General features: G+C 33.3%; 2 protein-coding genes and 1 non-coding gene across 3 annotated transcripts; all 3 read left to right on the top strand.

Moving 5' to 3' along the window:
* The first annotated feature begins 453 nt into the window (after positions 1 to 453).
* Positions 454 to 3,117, top strand: LOC124925668. Its single transcript, XM_047465740.1, has 5 exons — positions 454 to 1,280; positions 1,366 to 1,830; positions 1,919 to 2,293; positions 2,379 to 2,446; positions 2,731 to 3,117. The coding sequence occupies exons 1-5, from the start codon at positions 684 to 686 to the stop codon at positions 2,954 to 2,956; spliced, it is 1,731 nt and encodes a 576-aa protein (XP_047321696.1). The 5' UTR covers positions 454 to 683; the 3' UTR covers positions 2,957 to 3,117.
* A 901-nt stretch (positions 3,118 to 4,018) lies between these two features.
* On the top strand, positions 4,019 to 4,121 carry LOC124928270. Its single transcript, XR_007098489.1, has one exon. It is a non-coding gene; the product is annotated as a U6 spliceosomal RNA (small nuclear RNA).
* A 4,366-nt stretch (positions 4,122 to 8,487) lies between these two features.
* On the top strand, positions 8,488 to 11,044 carry LOC124927971. The gene is made up of 5 exons (XM_047468485.1): positions 8,488 to 8,674; positions 8,755 to 10,278; positions 10,369 to 10,429; positions 10,513 to 10,736; positions 10,830 to 11,044. Exons 2-5 carry the CDS (start codon positions 8,777 to 8,779, stop codon positions 10,885 to 10,887), a joined length of 1,845 nt encoding a protein of 614 aa, XP_047324441.1. The 5' UTR covers positions 8,488 to 8,674; positions 8,755 to 8,776; the 3' UTR covers positions 10,888 to 11,044.
* The last annotated feature ends 2,794 nt before the right edge of the window (positions 11,045 to 13,838 follow it).

Below are 13,838 nucleotides of genomic sequence, written 5' to 3'. Positions count from 1 at the left end.
TATATATTCAAATATCTAGACATTCTTCTTTCTCTTTTACCATTTATTCTTGTGGTGGGGTGATTTTTATTGTTTTTTAGTCTGTTTTTATTTTTCGAATAATTTATGACAAATTATGTCATAACTATAATATATCCAAATTTTTTTATTAGATTTAACATTTTTTCTGCAATGTTTGTTAAAAAAAAATAAAAAATAAAAATGGATGAATGAAATTGATTTATCTTGCTTAGACTAATAAACTTGATAACCTATATATTCAATTTAATTCTCATTGAAATCAGTAAATTAAAGTGGAAGACTGATAGCTAGTTAATAGAATAACATTATTAATTACATATTTTATTGAATTTGAAAGCAACGCAATTGAAAAATGCCGTTTTCGTGGAATAGAACAGATAAGAATAGACAGACATTTCTGAGCTAATGACGTTAGAGAATGTTACGGAAACAATCCTTCACGTTTCAAAATTCCAAACCCTAAAATTTACATTTGTGTGCAAGCTGTCTGGCGGCAGTCAGTCTCATAAACCCTTGTTTATCTCTCCTCGTCCTCTCTCTCTCTCTCTATATCTCTCTCTGTATATTTTAGTATGACGTTCGCTGGCTGAAAATCTCTGCTTGTAAATCTCAGGGAAAACCCACTAATGAATGAAGTGTGAATTGTGAAATGCTCATCAGATATGCAAAAGCTGCTGCGTAGTAGAACCCCTTCAGGACCCATTCTCGCTACTTATCCCATTCCTTTTCTCTCTTCTCCCTCTTCCTCCACCGCCACCATAACAAACGGAACGAAACTTTCCTTTCTAACACCTCCGTCGCAGCCCAGAATGCCGGCGCTTCGTCTTTCCCTCTCAAAAGGAGCTTCCTCCATTTCCATCGTTGGGTCCTCTAAGAAAACCATCACTAATCGCATCTCGTCATGGAACAGTTGCCGTATGTGTCACCGGTCAATCAACTCTACGGACACCGCTAGAGCTTGGGTTGTCCTAAAGGGGACTCGAGTCTCGCCTCGCTTAGCATGGTTTCAGACTGTCGCCTCTAAGAAAACAGACGAAATAGATGAAATCCGCGAAGAAGACGTCGAGGATGCTGATAAAGGTTCGGATGAGAGGCTTCTGAAAATGCATAGAAGGCAAAAGGTTTCATCAAGCGGGAATATGCTTCCAGGAAACCCTGATTTGTTGACAATACCAGGTGTGGGACCAAGAAATTTGAGGAAGCTAGTGGATAATGGTATTGCCGGTGTCGCTGAGCTCAAGAAACTCTACAAAGATAAGGTATAACCTGTCCCCACCCAAACCCATCTCTTTCTCATTTCTCTGAATATAATCGTATGACACCCGGACTTCATTTTTTTCGCAGTTCTTTGGGAAGGGTCAAGAGAAAATGGTTGAGTTTCTTCAAAGTTCGGTAGGAATTATTCACAAGAATCACGCAGAGAGCATTACTATTTTCATTAAGCAAAGTGTGGATGAAGAAGAGTCCAAGACTGATAATTCTGATTCATGTGTACAACGTAAGAAGCGTCTCACCTTTTGTGTTGAGGGAAATATCAGCGTGGGAAAGACAACCTTCTTGCAGAGAATTGCAAACGAGACACTTGAACTAAGGGACCTGGTTGAGATTGTCCCTGAGCCTATTAACAAGTGGCAAGATGTAGGACCAGATCACTTCAACGTTTTGGATGCTTTTTATGCAGAGCCACAAAGATACGCTTACACTTTCCAAAATTACGTCTTTGTTACCAGAGTTATGCAGGAAAGGGAATCTTCTTCCGGAATTAAGCCTTTGAGGTTGATGGAGAGGAGTGTTTTCAGTGACAGGATGGTAAATCTTTCTTCGTTTCATATTTTGTTTTATTGCTCATTTACTTTTAGGTATTTCATATTTTGTTTTCTTGCTCATTTACTTTTAGGTATTTGTGCGTGCTGTTCATGAAGCTAACTGGATGAATGAAATGGAGATTAGCATTTATGATTCATGGTTTGACCCTGTGGTTTCTTTCTTGCCCGGGCTTATTCCTGATGCTTTTATCTATCTTAGAGCTAGCCCCGATACTTGTCATAAGCGAATGTCACTACGGATGAGAGCAGAGGAAGGTGGAGTGTCTCTAGATTATCTTCGAGATTTACATGAGAAACACGAGAGCTGGCTATTTCCTTGGGAAAGTGGAAATCATGGACTTTTGAATGTTAATAAGCTACCTAACATGGATTTCTCTTCACATCCTAATTTAAAGGATCGTGTTATCTTCTTGGAAGGCACTCATATGCACCCGAGCATTCAGCAGGTACCTTTTTTTTTTGGGTTGGAATTTCAGCTTTCCAACAACCCAACATGGTTTCTTAAACAATTTTGGATATATTCTATGACAGGTTCCTGCCCTTGTATTGGACTGTGAACCCAACATTGATTTCAGCAAAGATGTCGAAGCTAAGCGAGAGTAAGATGACGTTGTATCTATTTTTCTTAGCCACCACCTATGTGGTGTTTAATAACACAAATTGCTTTATTTGAATTCGGCTAAACTATAAGCTATAAATGAGTTAACTCGGTAATCTAGTAAGAACATTCAAAAGACAATTTTAACAATGAAAATGAATCTGTAAACATTTTTATCCTACCACTAGATATTCAATTATATGGAGTAATAAACACTTAATTTTCAGTTTAATAAACATACCATCATAAGATGACTAACACCCTTTGTTGGTTGTTTTCGTGAAGGTATGCTCGGCAAGTGGCTGAGTTCTTCGAATTTGTGAAGAGGAGGAATGAAGACAAGGAAGAAGACGCAGAGGGTAAGAAAAAGAGTAGTGGAGGTGAGCAGGCACAGGTGATGCTTCCGCCACAAAAAGGGCGGTTGTGGATGCCGCCAGATGCCAAACATTTTCCAGAATCAGCCTTGAACTCCCTTGAATTCAGACGTGCCATGACTTACCTGTCTGGATGATAGCACAAGTGGTTTTTGATCGGTGCCAACAGTGTTATATTTTAAGGGTCTTTCTTCTTTTTATGTATCTATGTATGTGTATACAAGTTAGGCTCTCATGATAATGTAGGAATTTGTACTTGAGAAGGCGGATTAAATCTCATAACTGTGTTTGTTTATCTCTAGCAGATCATTTTGGCTTCTTTTTGATAGAATGAAATTTCAATATCCCATATTCAATCCCTTCCCAACCATAATGATTACATTACAAGTCATGATAACAATGCCCAACAAAGCATCAAATGAAAAATCTGATCTTGGATATAATTAGAAAACAGGGCTGCGGGTTATGAAGTTTCTTAGGATCATGATAATGCTGCATTGACGAGCTTTCCGGCAGAGGAAAAGGAACATCCTCCGTTTGATGTTTCCTCTCGCTGGCGGAAGTCGGACCGACCGCTTCTTTTTCTCTACTCTGTAGTATCCTCTTGCAGCAGCAGCAGCAGCCATTTTCTTCTCCTCCATGGTTTCAACTATTTATTAATATGAATTATCACCAACCTTCTATTTATATTATGGTGAATCTTACTTGTATTTATTTAGGAACCTTCCTTACGTGGCTTCAGGCGGACAACATCTCACCATATATAATAATAATAATAATCTAGTGTAATAGAAGATATATAATTCATATTCATGGAATTATATGATTATTGGTAAAACAATTAATTAATCTCTACTCATGAATAACCCGCATATGATTTTCGAAAGATCTTTTGTTCTCTTGCAACCTTTGTGTGCCAAAAGAAAGATGTACATATATATTTATATAATATATGATTAGCTAATTGTAAATTTAATGATGGGGATTTTTAGAAAGAAAAAAAAACAAAATAGATTTTATAATGACAGTAATACAACTCATTATATAAATAAAAATTATGGAAATGTGTTTCTACTTTCAAATGACTCGGTCATGTAAAATAATAAAGTAAAGGGACTAGTTAGGTATATATGTTTCCCACATTGTTTGTCTAACTAAACTATAGAGTCTTCTTATACTCGAGCGAAGGAGAAGAGTTCGTCCCTTCGGGGACATCCGATAAAATTGGAACGATACAGAGAAGATTAGCATGGCCCCTGCGCAAGGATGACACGCACAAATCGAGAAATGGTCCAAATTTTTTTTTTGCCTTTTCTCCCTCCCTCGTGCTGCGGCGACGGGAAACCTATTTGCGATCTACAGCGGTGCGAAAGATTGGCGCCAGTGGAATCGTAACCTTGCGACAAGAAAGAGTTTCAACCTTTTGTTTATATATATATGTTGTTAAGATTTTGTTCTGAAATCGTATTAGGGTTGTTCCTTGGAATCTTGTTGTTTGATGGGGGTCTCCTCCTCCATCAACCTTTGACATATCATTTCACACTTGTCTGCGCATGTTTGTTAAGAGTTGTTGCCTACTGTTTGTTCATTGCTGTTTTGTTTCATCAAGTCTTCATTGAATTTGATTTAGTTGTTTAAATCATCTTTAAGCTTCCTCTTCTTTATTTTAATGTCTGCATTCTTGTTGTTGCTCATGTTATGTTGCATTGATTATTGATGTTCATATAGTACAGGAGCTCATTGATATTCCTCTATAAGTTGTGGATGGATGTGTTCTTCATTTTCTAGATAGAATACTCTATTGAGCAGAGTTAAATACCCTTAGGTGTGTGATCTCTATCTTAATCATTTAAAAAACTCAAAATGATATGATTTCTGTCAGTTGCATATGAAATAGGATTCCTTCCTTCTTATACCTAATACATTCATTAGTCGCACTTGAGGGGAATTTCTATTATCAGTGTATATCAGGTAAAGGGTTTGCATGTTGTTTGTCTGCACCTATTGTGTCATGTTGTGGCTCTTTAATCCACTGACATTTACAATTGGAGTCCCAAGGAAGGAACCGTGAGCCAGTTGTTTGCTCAATGGTTTTGTGGTTTAGGGTTTGTCTGTCTCATGAAGGGTATACATGTATGCGTTGTAAAAAAACTTTTAGCATGAGAAATTACTTATGTTCAAGAGATGATTTAGCTAAGTTAGAGAAGTAACACCAAACTTCTCTGAAGAATTCTTTTGCAAATCTTGTGATTCTCTATTTTACAGGTAATCAATCTCTTTCAAAGCTGCACTTGGTATGAGCTTCTATATATGTACTCTGTTATCAAAAGAGCTAGAATTCATTCAAATAAAATCACACAACACAGGCATTTCACTAAACTCTGCCCTGTTCTGCTTCATTACAAAACCAGCTCAAACTTTAATAACAGTTGAATATTTGTTTTCATGATTGTTGGTATGATTGATGGATGAAATGGACTTACTCAATCTTTATATGATTGAACATATAAAGATAGTGCTTCCATACAACTATCAGAAAATCCATTCAAGAATGCATGGGCATAGAAGTTTCATAGCATATTGTGCAATCCAAATCTTAACGACCACTATGATCATTAGTGAATGCTCATGGAAAACTTTTTCTGCAAATGATAGGTTTTTTTCCCCTTTCTCCCTCCTTTGTGCTGCGGCGACGGAAATATATTTGTGATCTACAGCGGTGCGAAAGATTCGCTGCAATGGACCTTTTGATTATTATGCATGTTGTGAAGAGTTTTTTTTTTTTTAAATTTCTTCTGAAATCGTATTAGGGTTTTTCTTAGCGTGGATCTGTTCTTCATTTATTAGAACATTGTATTGAGAAATCTCAGAGTTGTAGATATTTAGGTAATCATACTCAAAATGGTGGTGATTTCTGTCAGTTGCTAATGAAATAGGATTTCGCATTTGAAGATGGAAATTTATCTTCTCTCTTGCAGTTATGCAAAGTCATTCATGTAGTGTGAGTGTATTTAGCCAGTTTTGTGGTTTATCATCTATCTGTTTCATCAAGGGTATGTATGAATGCGTTGTAGAAAAGCGTTTAGGTTGAGAAAAAAGACTTGTGTTCAATAGTTTTATGTAACAACGCCAAACTTGTCTGAAAGAATTCTTGTGCGAATTTTATGGTTCTCTATTTTTCAGGTAATCAGTCTCTTACAAAGCAGCTGCACTTACTGTTATCAAAAGAGCTAGAATTCATTCAAATAAAATCACAGAACAAAGAGGCATTTCACTAAACTCTCTGTTCTTTTTATCGGTTTACATTTACAACTGTCAATTGGAGCCCTAAGGAATTGTTAGGCAGTTGTTGTGCAATCATCTATCTGTTTCATGAAGGTATGTATTAATGAATGAATGCTTGAATGGGATAAATGTTGTCCAAAATCCAAGTTAGACAAGAAAAAAGCAGAAGCATTCACAGGATCCAGATTCCAGTAGTGTATATATGTTGCTATTATATTTTATGGTTTTGCTATAAGATTTTTATGGTTTGGTCTCTTTGCTGTAAGTTTGAAATCAAAGCGCGAAGAAGTGCTTTGTGTCAATTTTATTTGAAATAGGGTCCATTGAGAACTCAGATCTGTGTCTTTTGGATAACAATAGCAATACATCTTCTCATTCTTAATTACTTTATTTTTGGTTGGTTCACCTTGATTTCATGTTTACTTGGTTATGTAGTACTAATTCAAAGTCAAATGTTTGTTTTATCAAAAATAACACAAAAATCTTATTAATTAAGATTACTAATTCAATATGAACACCACAAAAGACTTTAAGAATATGTTTGTTTGAATTGGACTATATATAAGATGTGCCAACCTTAAACCAAAACTCTCATATTGAAATTCAATTGGTCTAAACATCACATCTTTATAAATAAATAAAGATATAATCTTGTTTCCATTTATTATGAAATTATTAACCTCATAAATAATGCTCAATACTTTTATTTTTATTTTTTATTATAAATATCACTTCTCAATTTTTTTGATTTCTTGTAATCCAAAATCAAACAAGTTGATAAGAATTTTCTTTTGAAAAATTCAATTAAAGAAAAAAATAAACACGGTTATGTTTAATTATAATTGAATTGAATTGAATTTTTTTTCTTTAGTACTATTTCATATTTTATTGTGATTAATTGTGTACTAAAAGGCTAAGTTAATTTAATTGGTTTAGCTAACTTGACTTTGAATAATATAATTACTATTCTAAATAAGAAATGACGCTGCTAGATTTGTTGAATATTTAAAAGTTCCACCTTTATAACAAACAAATGGAGAAAAATGAGATAAAAAAAAACAACTTAAAATAAGGCAAGTGCCTCATCATCCAAGCTGGGAGATACTTTTTAATTATTTTTTAAAATCATAATTTATTCTAGAAGAAAATTAAAGTAATATCTCTTGTCAGGAATCTTACTCCAGTTTATATAATAAAAACTAAATTTATAGAGATATTATAATAAGAAGGATGAAAACACTTTTAAAATATAGTCTATATATAAGTGAATCTCCATGTAATTTTTTTGGTTGGTATTTATAATTCAATTTTAAGATGATAAACAAATTTCAAATAAAATTTTGTACAAAGTAGAATACTGATGGAACTTGGAAAATTATGAAATAATATCCTTGAAAAATTGTAATGTATTAAAAGAAGAGTTAAATTTACTAAATTAATAAAATGATTTATATGATTAACTGTAATATTGTATTTTTAATAAATTAAATTTTAGAATTAGACAACAAAATTGGAGAAATATAATCAATATTTGAATTTATAAAGATGATTCATTTAGCTCAATGTTAAAGCGGTGTAGTAATATATTTGAGTTTCTAGAATATTTAAAATAAAAAAAAGTTGAATAGTGGAGAGTAAAAAAAAAATTGTACGAATTTCATGTACGATAATACTACTTTATCCATTTTAATCAGTCTTATAATTTTCTTTGTAAATAGTCAACCACTCCTATTGGATGGCACAAAGACTTTTAAAAGGTAACATGTGGATGTTTTTTTTTTGGTCCACCAATTAACACACTATGGCTAATTCCAAGTTTATTTGAATAAATAATTTTTTTTTTAAATTTAATTATAATTAATTATTATTTCATTAATTTTATCATTTTAATTCATTTATCAAAATAGTATTACTGTATCAATGATTAGAAAAAAAAAAATGATAAAAAGTAAGAGAGAAGATAAAAAATTTTGTTATTTTTTCGCCTTAATTCTCTTCTTTTCAAATTTCATCTCTTTATCGTTTCACAAATATTACATATATTTGTTTTAATAATTGTTTTTTTATTATTATATATTAATATATTTTAATTTTTTTAATAAAAAATAAATTTACTTAAATAACCCTATTTAAGTAAAAAAAAATATTAAAACATAAATATAAGAGTGTGATGTTTATAAAAAGTGTTTTGAAATCCCAATTGACTCATTTAAAAAGTTTATCTTTAATAATATGAATTATTGATTAAGAAATAGAGAAAAAAAAATAAATGTTGAGGTAACAATCCTGTTTGTTTTATGATTTATGGTTGGGCAGATAAAGAACAACGACTGAAGTAACGACGACTAAAAGATCTTGTCCAAAAGCGAGACCATCCAGAGAGAGGTGGGGACACACAAAGAAGTAAAAGAAAGATGGCTACTCTGTTTTCATCTTCTTCTTCTAATCCTCTCGACTCTGTCCAAATCAAACTGTGAAATCTCCTTCTCCTTCTCAAGCTCAATCGGCTTACTCTGCTTATCAACGCTGGTGGTTGTGCTGCTGCTGCAATTCTATTCTCCGATCTACAGGTATGGATCTGACTGAGGAAGATTAGACAAATTCGATTATTATCATAAACCCATTTTTTACATTCTTGATGCTTTTGCAGCTAAACATCAAGGAAGGAAGGAATGAAATCGTTTGATAGGTCTGGGAATCATGTCGATTTAAACACTGCTTCTCTTAGGACTATTATTGATGATAACTCCTGGGATATTTCATCCACTATCAGTTCTTCTTCTTCTTCCTCTTCTGTTGTATATGTGGGTTTAAGGGGATTAAAGAAGGATTCCAAGCATGCTGCTGCCTATGTGTCTCAAAGGACGAGACGGGGTTACGATTGGAAGAAGATGGACAGGAGCCAGCAGCAAGAGGGAGAAGAAATTAAAAGAAGATCACCTGATGAACGTGAGCAAGACCCATTGGAAATTCTTAGGAAATTAGATGAGTTGAAGGATCAAATCAATAGGTCTTGGCAGGTTAATGAAAAACCTTCTTACCCCAACCAGATTCTCCCCGACCCTGTTTCTTCTTCTTATATGCACAGACGTGAGATGGATATACATCGGTTTCATCAACCTACACAACAATTTTCACATCATTCTTCGTCAAGCTCGAATGTGTCACCGCCATTTCAGGCTAGACGGGAAGGTCACTTAAGCTCTGAATCAGTTGGGTTTTCTGGAAATGGTCATAGGATCCCAATTGGAAGGCGGCGTTGCCACCCAATAGCTGGTGGTTCGCCATTTGTGACATGTTGTAATTGTTTCGAGCTGCTGCAAGTACCAAGAAAAGTCCTGTTTTTGGAGACAAATCAAAAGAAAATTCAATGTGGGGGATGTTTAACTGTTCTTCTTTTGGAGGTTGTTAATAAAAAGCTCTTTGTTTCTGTTTCTGTATCTGAATTTCCATCCCAGATAAGTAACGAGGAGGCAGTTGGCGATAGTCTTCCTTCTCGTCATCAGACTGTGAATGAAGGCTCTTCATTGATCAATGGAAATATGATCCAGGAGGAAAGCCTAAAACATTCCTCTGATGGTTCAGAACATGATTTGAAGGATATGAATGGAGGAGAACCAACTACATCTTCAAGCATTCACGCTTTCAACTCAGGCAAATCCGCTTCTCCTCATTCTTCCGTGGATGTCAACAATACCCCTGAAAAGAAATCTGATGGTTATGCTGAGATTATTCCCACAACAGTCAAACCGCCTCTTCCTAAAGGTTCATCCCTTCAAGATTACTTTGATCAATCAAACATATACAGTAAGGTTAACCAATTTGATGAGGGAAATCAAAGCAAATCCTCAGAAAAGGACTTGGGTATGCCAAAAAAGGCCTTCTTGCAAGAAGATTCCACAAAAGATGCTTCTTTAGCGACTGAAATAGATGTTTCTTTTCAATACACAATTTCCACAACATCCCAGGAATCAGACGACGCAAGCATAGAAGGTAGTTCAATTACCAATAAAGTGCATCAACAGTCACTCCTTGCTGCTGGGATCAAGAAACAGACGAGCATTAGGGATCAGGACACAATAATAAACGTTACCATTAATGGGAATGATGTACCAGATCACTTGGTGAAGGAGGCTGAGAAACGAGCAGGACCAATCAAGCCTGGAAACTATTGGTTAGTACTGTTATTATAGAAATAAACTATATATCTTGTTATCATGTTCTTCTGATATGAATATCATATTTATATATATCTTGTTAACAGGTATGATTTTAGCGCTGGATTCTGGGGTGTGATGGGTGGACCGTGTCTTGGCATTATTCCTGTAAGATTTGTAATATTTGAAATGAAGAAATAAGAGAAATATTTCATATTTGCAAGTTAGTTTATTGTTATTAATGCATGCAGCCATTTATTGAAGAATTGAACTATCCAATGGATGGGAATTGTGCTGGGGGAGAAACTGGGGTGTTTGTGAATGGAAGAGAACTTCATCCAAAAGATTTCGATAGACTTTGTAGTAGAGGGTTACCAAAGGATACAAACCGTTCATACGATATTGAATTCTCTGGCAAAGTTTTTGATGGGATCTCAGGGGAACAACTAAAAGGCCTTGGAAGACTTGCTCCTAGGTATAACTTGAGAAAAACTTTTTAGATTTTTTTTATTATCAAAATTGTTACTTATTTTCATTGAACTCTTGAAACACTGACTGATTCCCACAGTGTCGAGAAGTCCAAGCGCGGATTCGGGATGAAACCTCCTCGAAAAGTAGCTGATTGACAGTTTAGGGTCGGAGATGGATAAGGTTTACACAATGTTATTTGTTATCGATTGGTTGATTCTAAGTATTCTTTTTAAAAATGTAGCTTTTTATTATTGGCTCATTAAGAAAGGGTAAAATGTCATCACTAGTTTAGTTCTTCAAAAGTGAAAGCATTCATCCTCCATGGGACAAGTTTAGCTGACACCTATAATGTAATAAATATTACACAAATATTATTCAGATGTGATTGGGAGATTGATTTTCAAATATACACTAGCTAGCTAGCGGGGATTCATGTGAATGTAATACATTTTTTATTTTAGCTAACAAGGTTATACTACTTGTTTTTACCCTTGTTTTGTTGCTGTTCTACTATTTAAAGTTAGTTTTTCTCATCGAAATTTTACAGATATGTTTTTGGAAAACTGATAAGATTGTATAAATACAAAAGCTAGGGTTTATCTAACATGTTGCATACCATTGCCCCCTCAGAAGTCAGAACCCAGAAATTTAAATACAAGATAAATCCATGATCTCAAATTTACTGCTTTTTTTCATAAGCATCTACATTTTTCCTTTTTGGGGTCCAGTTCATAATAAGTAAAGATCTTGTAATTTTAAACTGAAATATAAGACTGAAGAAAATAAAATCCATCATGAATAGTCTAGCCGCAGCAGGGCAAGGCTTAGCTGAAGGAGATTTAATCTTCTATTATGTTCTTGAGAGTTTAGGTCAAGATTTAAATGAGTACCATCATTTTCCAGTAGCAATATCTGCAGTTGTAGAAGATCGATATAATGAAACTAGAAAAGACAGGAATTTCTTTTCTTGTTGATGAATCTTAAAAAAAAGAAAAAAAAAAAGTCATTAAACAGGTTCTGAAACCAATAATCCTACACTTAAAAAGAATGTTCTCATAGCACATATTTGTTTTTGTTTTTTTAATTTTATTGTGAATATGCTATCCAAACAGTTAAATCATGACTGAGTCTAGATGATTAATTAATGTTTGTATCAATTCCAATTTCATGAGAAAGGAATTGTTGTGCTATTTTGAACAAGCCTTAGATCCCATTGAAATTGTCTTGAACCTGGCTTATTTCACTCAAGAATCGTCAATAGTTTGAAGTGTTTAGGCTTTAATTCACTAAAATCGTCAATTGTTTGAAGTGTTTTTAGGCCTTAATTCACTAAAGAATCGTCGATTGTTTGAAGTGTTTAGGCCTTAATTCACCCAAGAATCGTCAATTGTTTGAAGTGTTTTTTTATTAGAAATATTGTCTTGAAATAACAGATAATATATATAAAACAATGTTACAAATAAATTAAATAAATACAATATTATAAAGAATGAAATCACTAGATAAAATGTTGATTCGAGGCATGTGTTAGACACATTTCCCTTAAAACAGTTTCATCGTCTCCCGTTTGTGCTGGAACTTATCGTAGATGGCTGTCTCCCAAGGTACAACGAATCTAGTAGTGATTTTGCACTAAAATCACTACTCGTCGAACTTGACCAGCGTACCTGAACTTATCATCGGGTTTCAACGGAAATATCGAGCAAAAAACTTAAAGAACAATCACAAAACAAGAAGAGAAACAAGAAGAGGGCTTTTGAAATTCTAGAGTATAAGATGATTAAGTGATATAAAATGAATAATGAATAGGTATATATTGCTGAGAATTAAACCTTCATATAAAACCATACAAATGTTTATTAGCAATAAATATTGCTCATTTATTTGTTAATTAATCCATAACTAATTAACATTAGGCTATAGGTTGATTTGCAGAAATGCAATGTTAGACCTTCAATGCTAGCTAATTGAAGAGTGCATACGTTAGCCAATAGGCCAATTAAAACTAAATGTTTATCCTAATATTATGTTTTAATTTTCTAATTAGCATTAAATATTAATTAAACAATTAATATTTAATTATAATTTGGATTAAATTCACCGTTAATTCACGTTTAAATTTGTTTAAATTTGTGTGAATTTGATTTGATTTTATTTATTTACAATCTTATTTCCATTCATTAATGGAATTAGCTTAATTCCAACATTTTTAGGCCTTAATTCACCCCAGAATCGTCGTGTTTTAAGTGTTTAGGCCTTAATTCACCCAAGTAAATTGTTTGAAGTGAATTAGTTTAGGCCTTGTTCGTTTCTATCACGTGTCGATTGATTAAAAAGATGATGAGTTAATTTGATGCAAGTGAGAATGTGAGAAATCCCATGATGCATGATGAAAACTAATGGTTTGAGTTTGAAATTGATGATTAAATGAAGCATCACTCTTATGAAATATGCAAATTATGATAAATGTAAGAAATGTTTGAATTGAGGCCTTGATTAGTTCAAATCGTTATGATGCTTATTTACAAAATTTGACTTGATGCTGCAATGGATTTATGAGCATAATTAATTTGATTCTAATATGATTAGGATAATGAAAATAATTAGGTAAGATTAAGATCATAACCTTAGTATTGTTTTTCGATGATAAGATAACGATCAAACAAATTGTAGATGTGAAATCCATTGATTGTTTGACTATAATGCTAGTGGAAATGTATGTAAATTTGATTGTGACATTTAAATTTAAGCAAAATGCATTTTGTTGGGGGGAATTTTAGAACCTAATCCATGAAATATTTGAGTAATAAAACTTCTTTTTTATTGAATTTGTTATTCTAGTTCTAGATTTAGTCTTCAGCAAAAAAGGTTGATCGAAATAGGCGTCATCGGGTATAAATCCCTATGTAAGTAATATTTATTCTATGTAAGTAATATTTATTGTTTGAATTTCTGGCTTAATTCGTGAATATTTTGACATTTATTTATTTATTTTGATTAGATGTTTCTTATCTATTTTTTATTCTCATTTCTGAAATATGTATTATATTATATTTAATCTGGTGGTTGAGTTCTGGATTCGTTGTTTATTTATTTTTTTCCGAAA

The sequence above is a fragment of the Impatiens glandulifera genome, chromosome 2, assembly GCF_907164915.1.
Source record: "Impatiens glandulifera chromosome 2, dImpGla2.1, whole genome shotgun sequence".
Lineage (NCBI taxonomy): Eukaryota > Viridiplantae > Streptophyta > Magnoliopsida > Ericales > Balsaminaceae > Impatiens > Impatiens glandulifera.
This window is presented reverse-complemented; position numbering and strand designations above follow the sequence as displayed.